Raw genomic sequence first — 12,566 nt, forward strand, 5'->3', positions numbered from 1 at the left:
AACGGGCGAGATGATAACTAGCCGTGTGTACGAACGCTGCAGCGGCCACTGGCAGCCCGTGCGGTGCAGAGCTGAGGATCGCAGTTCAAAGCCAGCCCCGGTAGAAAAGTCTGTGAGACTCTTACCTCCAATTAACCAGCACACAGCCAGCAGTAAAATTATGACTCGAGTGGTAGAGCCCTAGCCTTGAGGAGAACAGTGCAGGGACGGGGCCCGGGCCCTGAGTTCAAGCCTCAGAACCGGCACAAACATAAGCACAAATATGAATAAATAATTCACTGCAAAACTGCAAGTCTGTGTCCTTACACACAGGCTGGAGCAGATAGGCAGGCATGGTAGCTGATGGGGGATGGGTGGGGGGAGGGATGGCAGGAGGGGCTCCCAGCCCACAGAGAGGGTTCCCTGGCCGGGGTGCTGTTCCGGACGTACCTTCCCGAGTGGAGAGGTGTCCTGATATTGGCCGCACCTCCCACACGGACATCAGGGTAGATGAAGAAATGAAGTTCCCCCCGCACAGGGCTGCAAGGGCCCTTCTGCCCAAGGTGGCACTCAAGTCCCAGAGTGAGGAGTCCCGGGATCACCCCCACGGCCGTATTGTGGCACAAGGGCCCCCCGACCCCCCAGCCCTGCAAGGGTACCCACTCAGTGTGGGTGCCCCCAGCTCTGCCAGAGGGGCCCCCACAGCCTGAGCTACCAGGCCAGAGCACCTGCAGCCGCCTCTTCCTGTGCTGGGGGGGACACGGTGACTCCGCTCCTCCTCTCTGACGCCCCCACCCCAGTCTTCCGAGCTGCAGTCTGTTTCCTCCTCCCCTCCCACCCCCCAATCCTACCTGCTCTCCCCGCCCACCCGGGCCAATGCTGTGTTGACAGTCTTTGGAGCCCCCAGAGGGGCACCCAGGGCCAGTTCTCCCTAGAGCTCAAAGGTTACACCCTTCTTCTGAGACTCAGTTTCCCCATCTAGAAGTTAAGAAGCCACAGGGGTCCTTTTTCTGTGCGCTGGTACTGGGACTTGAACTCATGGCCTGGGCACTGTTCCTTAGCTCTTTCACTCCAGGCTGGTGCTCTGCCACGGGCTTCTTAGCGGTTAATTGGAGATAAGAGTGTCACAGGAAAACCTGCCTGGGCTGGCTTCAAAGGGCAATCCTCAGATCTCAGCCTCCTGGGTAGCTAGGATCACAGGTGCGAGCCGCTGGCACCCGGCTGGCGCAGGATTATGTTTTAAGCTTCGTTTTAGAGGCAGAAACCTTTTCCCAGTGGCACCGCAAGCCGGTTTTACTAGTAACGCCAAGATCACAGGCGAACGCTGTCCTGATCACAGGTGAACGGCCCCACCCGGGAGAGAGATGCCCCAGACCTTCCCAGCAGCCCTGGGTGGGACCCGAGCTCAGAGCCTGGTCCAGAGGCCCCAGGTGATGGTACGGGCCCCGCCCATCTGGGAGGTCTCCTCCAAGGGAGGCCTCTCCCCGACCTCCCCCAGTCCTGGGACCCCAAGCTGGCGGCCTCACCTCCCAACTCTCCCTCTCATCTCCTCTGCCGAGTGCCCTGCTAACCCACCCCTCCCCAGCCTTGCCCCGGGCATGTCAGGCCTGGGCCTTACTCGCTCCTGAGCCCCGCCTCCCAGCACCAGACTTCTTCCTGGCATTCCACAGTGGGTACCAACCCGCCTCCCACCACCACCTCCACCACCACCACCAACAGCCACAACCAGTGGCAGCCCCCACCCCAGCACACACAGGCCACCAAAGCTTTCCTGAGAAGGCCCTTGCGGGGACCTCCCCACACCCCTGGGAATGTCTACAAGTCTCCCACTGCCCAGAATCTGGGATCCCAACACCATTCTTTTCTCTTCTGGGCAACAATGTACTCCACACTGCAGCAAGTGGTTGTCAAATTATTGGTGGCTTTGTATCCTTATAATTGGTTACATTTACAAACAAAGGTAGTGAGCAGATAGTCAAACGTGTATCACTCCCTGATTATTCATTGCATTTTATTATTTCATGTGTCTCTCTGGGGTGGTTTCCTGGATGGCTGGGTGAGGCAGGCTCTGCCCAGGCCGGGCTCAGGGAAGTCAGCCATGATAGGAACTTACACCGTGGGAACCGAGAAACATGGTTTATTATCTTATGGATTGTCTAGAATTAAGCAGGTGACGAGAATGTTCTCACACCTAAAAGTGTCACATCTGTAGTCATGACAGCATGCACAGAAAAACAAAAAACTACAGGAACATATATGTATATATATACATACATACATATACACATACATATATATATACAATGTATATATATATATATACACACATGTACACACATACACACATATTTGGTTTGAGATCAGGACTTAAATTCAGTACCTGATGCTTTGGTTCACTGGCTAGTGCTCTACTAACTGAGCCACATCTTCAGGCCCCAGAAATATTCTTAATAGAATGCTTTGAAATACCCAATAAAAAACTATTATGCAAAGTCGGGTACTAGTGGCTCACACCCGAGGATTGCAGTTCAAAGCCAAGCCTGGCAGGAAAGTCCAAGGGACTCTTGCGTTCAATTAAACTACCAGGAAAACCAGAAGTGGCACTGTGGCTCAAAGTGGTAGAGCACTAACCTTGAGCAAAAAAGCTCAGGGACAGTGCCCAGGCCCTGAGTTCAAGCCCCAGGATTGACCAAAGAAGAAGAAGAACAACAACAAAGACACAGCCACACAGCCACACAACCACACAGCCACAGACACACATACACAGCCACACACAGACACAGACACACACACACAGACACACACACAGACACACACACACACACACACCAATTTCCAATTCGGCAAAGGGGTCACTCGCACACACACACACACACACACACACACACACCAATTTCCAATTCGGCAAAGGGGTCACTCGCAACATTGACCTAGTAAAGTTTCCATATTGACTTCTCGTCTTACTCATTAGCATCAACAAAAATTTCAATCCGTATTCACATTAAACGGGAAATCCTGAAGACGCTCTGAGGAAAATCCACTGGCTGTACGGAACTCGTAGTAAGAATAGCGTATATATTTTTTAAATTTATCAATTACATGCTAAACATCTGTTATTTGGTAAAATTTAAAATAAATCTGTGTACACTCATGCACGCACATCCCAGGACCAGCGCACGCACACACACACACACACACAACCACACACACACACCACACACACACCACACACACACCATAGTTGTTTTTTCCTGGAAAACCAAGTGTCCCCGTTGTGACAATCAAAATCTTTTCAACACACAGCAGTTGTCCCTAGGGGACAAAGTGCCCCTCCCCCCCCCAAACTTGAGAGGCGCTGTCCCAGGCAGAGTTCACTCCCGGGGGCCCACTGAAGGCTCACACGTCCTGCCAGAGCTCCCGGGCGTGCCTGGGCGGGCTCTCTCTGTGTTAGGGAACAACTCCCCAATTCCTCCCTGCCCCCCCCCCCGCTTCCCCCCCCCCCCCCCGCCGCCCAGCCCAGTGACACAGGGGAAGGGAGTCCAACTGCACAATGTCACACAGGGGCTCACACACAGGCTCTGCCGCCAGCCGACCCCAGGCTCAAATCCCACCTCTGACACCTGCGGCCTGGGTGCCCTCGGGCGAGTCACCTGAGCCCTCAGCGCCCAGGGGCCTGGTCTGTACGATGGGCACCGTGATCACGCCCACCAGCTGCGGGGAGAGGGACAGGGCACGCGTCAAGCGCCTCCCACGGGTCCCGGCACACACACGGCGGGGGGGGGGGTGGGGGGGGTGGCCGAAATATTGTTTTCTGACGACACAGCAACCGAAACTCTGTGCCCCCCTCCCCCCTCCCCCCCGCCCCCGAATACGCCTCGGCCTCACCTGTGAGATGTAGCCTGGCGGGGTGCGGCCATCCTCCCGGGGTCTGGGTGCACCCTGAGGGGCTTCCCCGCGGAGACGCCACGCTTCCAGCTGCGCACGGAGAGACTGCACCTAGCGGAGGAGAAGACCCAGTCACGGGGGCGGGAGCAGCCCACAGCTGTCCAGCTTCCCAGGGTCGCGAGGCCAGCTTTCCTGGGAGCTCAGGGGGCCGCGAGCTGCGTGCTGGCGGCTCGCGCCTGTCATCCTAGCTGCTCAGCAGGCTGAGATCTGAGGATCGTGGGGGTGAAGCCAGCCCAGGGCAGGAAAGTCCACGAGACTCTTAATCTTCAATGAACCACCAACAAGAACTGGAAGGAGAAATGTGGCCCAAGAGGTAAGGGGGCCAGCCTTGAGCAGAAAAAGCTAGGAGGCAGCGCCCAGGCTGAGTTCAACCTCCAGTCCTCTAGCTCAAGAAGGCGGGAGGGGGGAGGGGAGGCTCTACTGTGGCTGGTTCCAAGATGGCCGGGCGGATGAGGATGACCTGGGGGTCAGGCGATGACAAGGATGGGGCCAGCACACCGCCCCCGTCCCCCATCCACCACAGGACGATGAGCAGGTGTGACACCAGTGAACTCTGTTCCCCTGTCAGTGACAGTGGGGAGGTCTGCCCCGGGGATCAGGAGACAGCGTAGGTATGGCTCAAGTCAAGGGACATAAGAAGCTCTGGACAAGGCTTGGGATGTAAAAGACGAACCACCAACGGTCTCCCTTCCCTTCCTGCTTCCCAGCCCGGTGCGATTAAGAACACAACAGTACAAAACAACAGCAGTCTCGGGACAAGTTTCCGACCAGGGGGGCCTGACGATTGGGACAGTGATCAGACAGGGCGTGAGCTCCCCATCACCATGGGTGTGCAGGACAAATGCCAGGACCGGGCACTGGTGGCTCACACCTGTAATCTTAGCTACTTAGGAAGCCGAGACCTGAGGATCGCAGTTCAAAGCCAACTTGGGCAGGAAAGTCGGTGAGACTCTTATCTCCAATTAACCACCAGAGATGTGACTCAAGTGACAGAGCCCTAGACCTGAGCACAAATGCTCACGGATAAGCCGGGCACCAGTGGCTCATACTTATAATTCTAGCTACTCAGGAGGCTGAGATCCAAAGATCACGGTTCAAAGCCATCCCGGGGCAGAAAAGTCTGTGAGATTCACATCTCCAATAAATTACCAAAAAAAGCCAGAGATGGTACCGTGACTCAAGTGGTAGTAGCATGCTAGTTCTAGCCTTGAACAAAAGAAGTTCAGGGGCAGCACCTAGGCCCCAAGTTCAAGCCCCAGGGAAAAAAAGACAAACAGTGGGCAAGGGGCCCGCCTCCATCATCTCCACCATCTCCGGGGCCCGCCTCCATCATCTCCGGGGCCCACTTCCATCATCTCTGGGGGCCCGCCTCCATCATCTCCAGGGGCCCACCTCCATCATCTCCGGAGGCCCGCCTCCATCATCTCCGGGGGCCCGCCTCCACCATCTCCGGGGGCCCGCCTCCACCATCTCCGGGGGCCCACCTCCATCATCTCCGGGGCCCACCTCCTTCTCCAGGGCCTCGTGGCTGTCCCTCGAGGGCGTGTGGCGCTCACTGTGGCTCTGGTTGAGCAGGGCGGTGAGCGGCACCCGCTTGTTCTCCCGCAGGGGCAGCTTCTCCAGCTCCTGCCACTTCTTCTCAATCTCCTCGCTGAGCCGGCTCTGCTGGTCCTCGGTCAGGGGGGCACCCAGTCCCCGACGCGGCCCCTCCCCGGTGGGCGTCTCCGGGGCCCCGCCGTCCGTGGCCTCAAACCACTTGCGCCGCTCCTCGGAGCGCTGGGCCAGGTCCCGCTCCAGCTCCTCCTGCTTCGGGGGGCGGTCGGGGGTGCGGGCTGGGGTGCGGGCTCGCTGCGGGGAGCTCTGCGTCAGCGGGGAGAGCTCCACATAGTCCAGGGCCTGCCGCGGTCCATCCGCCCTGCGAGGACTACCCCGGCCGAGGACCTCGGAGCCGGGCCGCTGCTCCCCCACCTTCGGGGAGCCCTTCTGGGGCCCGCAGCTGTGCAGCGTGTTCTCCTTGTTGTAGTCCGAGAGCCTAGGGTCCCAGCAGAGCCACGTCAGGAGGGGCCTTGTCCACTCACCCACAGGAGCCCTTCCGGAGGGACCCCTCCCCCCCCACGAGCCCCCAGAGGAGCAGGCGGACCGGCCTAGAGTCTGAGAACCGGAGTTTCTTGGTGAACAGGCCCTGGGCAGAGCCCCGGGCCCGGGAAGCCTGGCTGACATGACTCCTCACGTGGCATGGGTGTGCTGATGACCTGAGCCACTGTGTACAGAGCACCCGGGACGCCCTCTGCAAGTCCCAATGCAGGCGCTGTGATTAAAAACATGAACTAACAGCCGGGTGTCGGTGGCTCACACCTGAAATCCTAGCTACTCAGGAGGCTGAGACCTGGAGGACTGCGATTTGAAACCAGCCTGGGCAAAAAAAACAAAGTTCACGGCACTCTCTTCAATTAACCACCAAAAAGCTGGAAGTGGAACGATGGCTCAAGTGGTGCAGCACCAGCTTGGAGAAAAAGCAAAGCCAAACAACAACAAAACACCTCGGGGACGGTGCCCAAGCCCTGAGTTCAAGCCCCAGGACTAGCACGGGAATAGAATACAATTAAAAATTTTAAAAAGCATGAAACAGCTGGGCACCAGTGGCTCATGTCTGGAATCCTAACTACTCAGGAAGCTAAGATCTGGAGGACTGCAGTTTGAAACCAACCTGGGGTGTGTGTGTGGGGTGGGGGGGGGAGTTGTTCAAGCCCCAGTACCAGCACACACCAAATTAACCCAGTGGCCCAAGGCCATGCGCACACACACACACACACACAGGTGTGGCCAGCTTCTATGATGCCTAGCAGCCTTAAACCTCCGCCCCTGGAGGACTCAGTCATAGGGTTAACAACCCCACCCCCCACCCCCGGCCACGGCAACAATGAAGGGAAAGCCGCTCCCGAGTACGAGCTTAGGCACAGCCGTATGGCACAGAGGCAGAAGAGCCTAGACCCACGGGCACAACTGTCCAAGAAAAGGTGGGGGGCAGGGGGCATGAAGGTCAAGCCTCACCTCTTCTATACACATTTGAATGTGAAGGCCCAGGAGGCCCGTGTACCAGAAAGGTAGAGCCACGGGGCCCTGGGGCGAGTTCCCAGAACTCCACTCGGGGATGAGGGAGGAAGGTCCTCCCCCAGGCCCAAGCCCAGCCCATACTTGGTGACATCCGGTGCTGAAGTGGGTCGCACGGTCTTCCGCAGAGCCTCGATCCAGTTCCGCCGGATGCCCGAGGTCATGGCCGACAAGGTGTACACGTGGTCCTTGGTCTGCAAGTGCATCCCGCGGGGTGGGTAGGTCGCCACGTGGCCTCGCTTCCCGCTCCCTCCCACTTGGATGGGGGCGGCGGGGGGAGGGAAGGGGCTCGCTTCCCAGGAGCAGACCTCTCCCTGGCCTGCGAGCCTGCCCTGGCTCTGATGGGTGACAGGTGTCTGGGCCCTGCCCTCCCCTCCCCTCCCCTCCCCTCCCCTCCCCCACAGCCTCACGTGGATCTGGAAGCCATAGTTTCGCTGCACGGCGTACTCTGTGACATCCGTGCAGGAGCGCAGGTCGATCTCGCCGTCCAGCTCGTCTGCCTAGGGCAGAGGGGCCCACCAGGGTCCACGTGAGCCCCGGGAGGCCGCTCTGCTGAGCCTGGCCAGCCTGCTGCCCCGGCCCCTTCCAGCAACCCGTGGGTACCCACAGCGGACAGGGCCTCACCTCCTCTGCAGTGGAGTCTCTGTAATACTTGAGGCTTGAATCCGTCAGCACAAACCAGTGTTTCTTCCACTGTGAAGGAGAGGAGGTGGTGAGCAAGGGTTGGGAGGGAAGGGTGGAGGGAGGGATGGGGCCTGGGGGGGCGGGTGATTCCGCCTTCCAGCTGGGGTGAGGATGGCCCTGCAGTTCCCCTCTGAGCCTTGAGGGGGCAGTTGTGGCCTGGGTTGGCTTCTCCATAGCCACACCCAGCCCTCCCAGGAACCCTGACTTGCTGATGTTCCCAGGACCCCTCTAAGACTTGCGAGGCTTTGCGGCAGACCAGGCAGGGGGTGTGACCGGGGGAAGGTCACCTGTCTGGCAAATCAGGGGCTAGGTAGGATCTCCACAGCGGTAAAGAACAAAGATCTCCCAGACAGGAGAACCGGCCGAGGCCCAGGGTGCAAGGTGGGAGTCCTCCGGGCGTGCTGGCCACCCACACGTCCAACCCGGGAAGACACAACCAGCCCGTCTCTGATGCAGGAGTCGGGGTCTTTCCGCGGCGCTTGCTTCCGGGCTGGGCCAGGGAAGAGCCTGATCTCATCTCCCACGAGGAGCTCAGCCCTACCTCTGGACTCCACTCACTGCCCTGGAATGCAGGCCCCGGGCCGCCCACTGCCAGGGTCACTTCATGTCACCCAGCCCTCCCGGGAGTCCCCTAAGTCATCTAAGGTACTTGTCGTTGCAGCTACTTAGTTTCCTTTCCTCTAGGACACGGGATGTCTTCCAGTACGCAAGGGTGATACTTTCTATTTCTTTCCAGCTGCCTCCCCGGAGATAGAAGGGTTTCAGCACCCAAGAACCTAAATGCAACCGTTCCCCCTTGAGAGTTTCAACTGTTCTTTTGGAAACTACGGGCCTTCAGGCAAGGGTCTCGGCCTCTCTGAGCTTGGGTGCTCAGCCCCGTGCAGGGGAGTTAGACGCTTCCTTGTCTCATGGCACTTGGCAGAGCAGTGGGCGCCAGGTGGCCGGCCCTCTCTGAGTGGATCGAGTGTCTGATGTACTGACTGCACCGTGCCGCCGGCTCTGAGGCAGACAGCTTCCTAGCACTTCCATGCCTGCTTTTCTTGTGAATGCCAGGGCTTGAACTCAGGGCCTGGGCACTGCCCCTGAGCTTTTGCTAGTCAAGACCGGCACCCTACCACTTGAGCCAAAGCCCCACTTGTGGCTTTTTTTTTGGTGTTTTCATTAGAGATAAGAATCTCAGGGACGTCCCTGCCCGAGCTGGCTTATGAAGCTCGACTCTCAGATCTCAGCTTCCTGAGTAGCTAGGATTACGGGCGTGCGCCATGGCGCCCGGCTCATGCCTCTCTCCGGGAGCCGGGATGAACTGGGCCTCGGGTGCTCCAGGTGCAGCGTGGCCCGGAAGGTATGGAGAGTCCTGGGCCGTTTCCTCTCTGTGCTGGAGGGGCCGGCCTGGTTGCAGGCCCAGAGCCCTTTCAGCGTGGACATTCCAAAACTCCAAGAAAGAGCATGAGTAATGGCCAGTTCTGGGTGGGGCCCCAAATCCCTCTGCCCTCCAGGGACCCTGGGTGGGGGAGGCCAGGAAGGGGTCACTGGCGGGGCGCCAGGGCTTGTGCGCATCTGGAGAGCGGCCATAGGGGCCGGCGGGCGGGCAGCGGGGACGGAAGGCTGCGGGCTGGAGCAAATAAAGAGGGAATACAGCGGTGTAGGCAGGAAACACAATGAGCTTCCCTTTGGCTCTGAGCCCTGCCTGGCATGCGGGCTGCAGGCAGACCCGAGCCGCGGGCGCATGTGGTGGGGGGGGGGGGGTAGGAAACGAGCCTCCCTGGCTAGGTAGGCAGGGAGCCAGCTCAGCTCCCAGGCTCCGGCCTGGCAGCCGAAAGGGCAGAGCTGGTAAAATATCCACCGTCCCTGCTGGTTCTGAAGACAAGACAGGCCAGAGGCGGAAGGGGGGGGGGGGGGGGGAGGTGAGCCGAGCTGTCACTGGCACCGCTGTAACTCTGTTCCCTAAGTGTTCACCTCCACGCCCACTTCATAGATGGGGTCCCAGGCTGGGACCCCACCGAAGTGGCTGAGTGAGACCTCGGGGCCCACGCTCTGGGCCCCACCCCAGGCCCAAGGCTGAGTCCTGGCCTTCTGTCAAGACACACCATCTCCATGCACCCTGTATCCCACACCCTTGGGTCCCTAGCCAGGGTGGGTTGGCCAAGCAGCTCTTGGTGAGAGCAGGGAAAGGGGGGTGGTGGGGTGCCGGCAGCCAGGAGACCCCCCCCCACCCTGTGGCTCCCATTCAGCAGAGGGCCTGGGCCTCAGTCTTCCACTCACACGGCCATGCCTCAGCTCCTTCCACCACACAAGGAACACCTTCCCCAAGGCTTTCCCCCGGTCCCCACGGGCCAGGGCCTTCAGAATTCCTGCACCAAGCCACCCAAACTTCACCCTCGGGCTCCAGCCCTCCTACCTCTCCAGGCTCGTCCAGGATCGACATCCATCCTTTCTTGAAGTTGAGCAGATCGGGCTGTGGGGAGAGAGGCGGGTCAGACCCACAGGTGGCTGCCAGGGCTGGCAGAAGGCGGTCCATCACCCATCCTGTCCTAAGTCCTGTGAGCCCGAGGTCGGAGGACTCCGGTAGTGGGAACCCAACCCAGACCAAGTGGGCTCCCAGTCCCTGGGCAGCCTCGGCCCCTTTTCTCCAATATCTGCATCCAGAAAGCCAAAAGGGTGGGCTGGATGGCTGACAAACACCCCAGACGTCTGAGCACCCTCCCGCCAGCTTTGCTCCCCCCATGAGGGGGCGGGGAGAGGAGGCCCAGGGGCGCTCTGGGGGGAGCCTGGTGCGGTGACCTGAGAGCCACAGGTCTCCTGTGACAAGGCCCACTGGATCCACTGCAAGGAGCCCTCACCCTGCCCGCCGCTCCGTGGCCCTCCAGCCGGTCCTGGCCCCTGAACACCCCGAGAGGGAGCGTCGGATCTGGGCAGGCACCCCTAGGTCCCCATGGGACGGACACATCACCTCAATCCTACCTGCCGAGTGCCGCTCAGGGGGGCAGAGCCCCGGGTCCTGGGGCCTCCCCGCTGCAACATGGGGACCTGTGAGCGGCACCCCCTACCCAGACTCACGAAGAAGGTGCTTGTCCCGGCATTTTCCTGCCCGGGCCCTTCTGGAGGGCACCCGCCTCCAGGCCCTGCCTGCCCGCCCGGCCCTGTCTCATCTAGGTCTGGTCCCTCTACGCCCTCAGCTCCCGCCAGTCCATGGAAGAGCAGGCCGGGCCGGCGGGCAGGGAGGAGGCGGCCACCTGTTCCCATGGCTCCGAGCCCACCTATCAGCGCCCGCATCGAGGCCTCACCAGGCGAAGGTGTCTGGTTGCGTGGAGGGAGCTGGTGGCTCTCCCTCGGTGGGGTGGGCGGCCACAGCCTGAAACCAGAGCCACCTGACCTGGCCACTCTTTCTGACCCACCCTCCTCAGGTACAGAAAGTGGGGCACCCAGAACCACCCACAGCCCTAAATGGGGGAGCTCGGCAGGCTGGCAACCTCTCCTTGCATACCTGTCTGAGGGAGGAGACAGGCTTTACTCCAAGCCAGGAAGCCCTGGGGCTGTGTTCGTACCGTCTGCCGTCTACCTGGCCTGCCGTCACCCACCTGTGACAAGGCTGCCCCGGGTGGTCTCTAGCTAAGGCTTGTAACTACAGCCAAACGCCTGGCTTTGCTATCCTTCAGCCTGGACCGCTCCCCCCCAGCAACCCCTAGAAACACCTCGGGAAAAGCTGGACAAACACCTCCCACCTCCCTGATCCCCAGTCCTATGCTCTGGGGGGGCAGCCCTGCGCCTAGAACACCGAGTGTCCAGGACGGCCCCATGGAGCTGGTCCCAGAGGGCCGACCCAGGACAGAGCCCCTGAGAGCACCGAGACGTCGCCCGGCCCACGGCTCGGTGAGTGAGGCTGAGCGCGGGCTCGTGATCAGGAGGGCTAAGTCCCATGGCCACTCTGTGCCCTGGCTGCCTGATGGGGCAAATCGCCGGGGGGTCCCGCTCTCCCCCCGCCCCCCCGACTTGCCAAAAGGGCAGACACAGCCGCCGATGACCCTCAAAAGACCAGTGCAGACATGGCATGCGCGCACTACTGAGCACCACTGACGTAAGTTTCAAAGCCCTGTAGTTGCTGTAATCCCAGCTACTCAGGAGGCTGAGATCTGAGGATCACGCGGTTCAAAGGCAGCTTGAGCAGGAAAGTCTGTGAGACTCTTATCTCCAATGAACCAGCAGCAAAAAAAAAAAAAGCCGGAAGTGGAGCTGTGGCTCAAGTGGTAGAGCACCAGCCTTGAGTGAGAAAGCTAAGAGGCAGTGCCCACGCCCCAAGTGGATGTCCCCACGACTGGGGAGGGGGCGGGGCCTTAGGCAGAAGAACCCCAGCCAGGGCCTGAAGGTTCTGCTGCGCCTCTCACACTGCCATTTCCCGGGGCGCCCATGTGTGCAAGGCCGCGGCCTCCTCTGTGTTCTTTGAAGAGCAGCCACCCACAGGGGCTGCTGCCCAGCTTTGGTCACACAAAAAGGTGGAGAGTCATCAGGCTGCTTGAAGTCTCCAGGGATGGCTTCAGGGGCTCCAAAACAAAAATAGAACCTCCACCCCCTCCCTCCCTCCCTCTTCCCCCGCCTGGCCTCCCCCCGGCCTGGGGGGCTCTTGTTTACACCACAGCACTAGCACACCATGTGCCGCCAACACACACGATCCTCACAGGTGCCCACACAACCCAGCCAGGACACCGGCCACCAGGACTCAGAGCCCTTCGCACCTGTGTCCTCTGCCTCAAGTCCGTGAATTCTTCTTCATGTCTGAAGAACCTGCTTAGCTGCACTTTGGAGGCCCCACCCCAGTACTTACCCCAGGCCGCCCACCAGCCTCCCTCCCT

General features: G+C 60.1%; 1 protein-coding gene across 4 annotated transcripts in view; it reads right to left on the minus strand.

Moving 5' to 3' along the window:
• The window catches only part of LOC125358527 (TRIO and F-actin binding protein), a 34,072-nt gene that overhangs the window by 7,700 nt on the left and 13,806 nt on the right, over nucleotides 1-12,566 (minus strand). For 2 of the 4 annotated variants that reach the window (XM_048355739.1, XM_048355729.1), the window contains 6 exons: nucleotides 10,118-10,174; nucleotides 7,660-7,728; nucleotides 7,446-7,535; nucleotides 7,120-7,229; nucleotides 5,431-5,956; nucleotides 3,865-3,975 (listed from right to left, as the gene is read on the minus strand). In XM_048355739.1, coding sequence (XP_048211696.1) covers nucleotides 3,865-3,975; nucleotides 5,431-5,956; nucleotides 7,120-7,229; nucleotides 7,446-7,535; nucleotides 7,660-7,728; nucleotides 10,118-10,174 — 963 coding nt within the window. Of the gene's footprint in view, nucleotides 1-3,864; nucleotides 3,976-5,430; nucleotides 5,957-7,119; nucleotides 7,230-7,445; nucleotides 7,536-7,659; nucleotides 7,768-10,117; nucleotides 10,175-10,680; nucleotides 11,340-12,566 lie in introns of those variants that run through there. The other 2 variants (XM_048355719.1, XM_048355715.1) reach the window with 2 other exon arrangements.

Source organism: Perognathus longimembris, chromosome 1 (genome assembly GCF_023159225.1).
Source record: "Perognathus longimembris pacificus isolate PPM17 chromosome 1, ASM2315922v1, whole genome shotgun sequence".
NCBI lineage: Eukaryota > Metazoa > Chordata > Mammalia > Rodentia > Heteromyidae > Perognathus > Perognathus longimembris.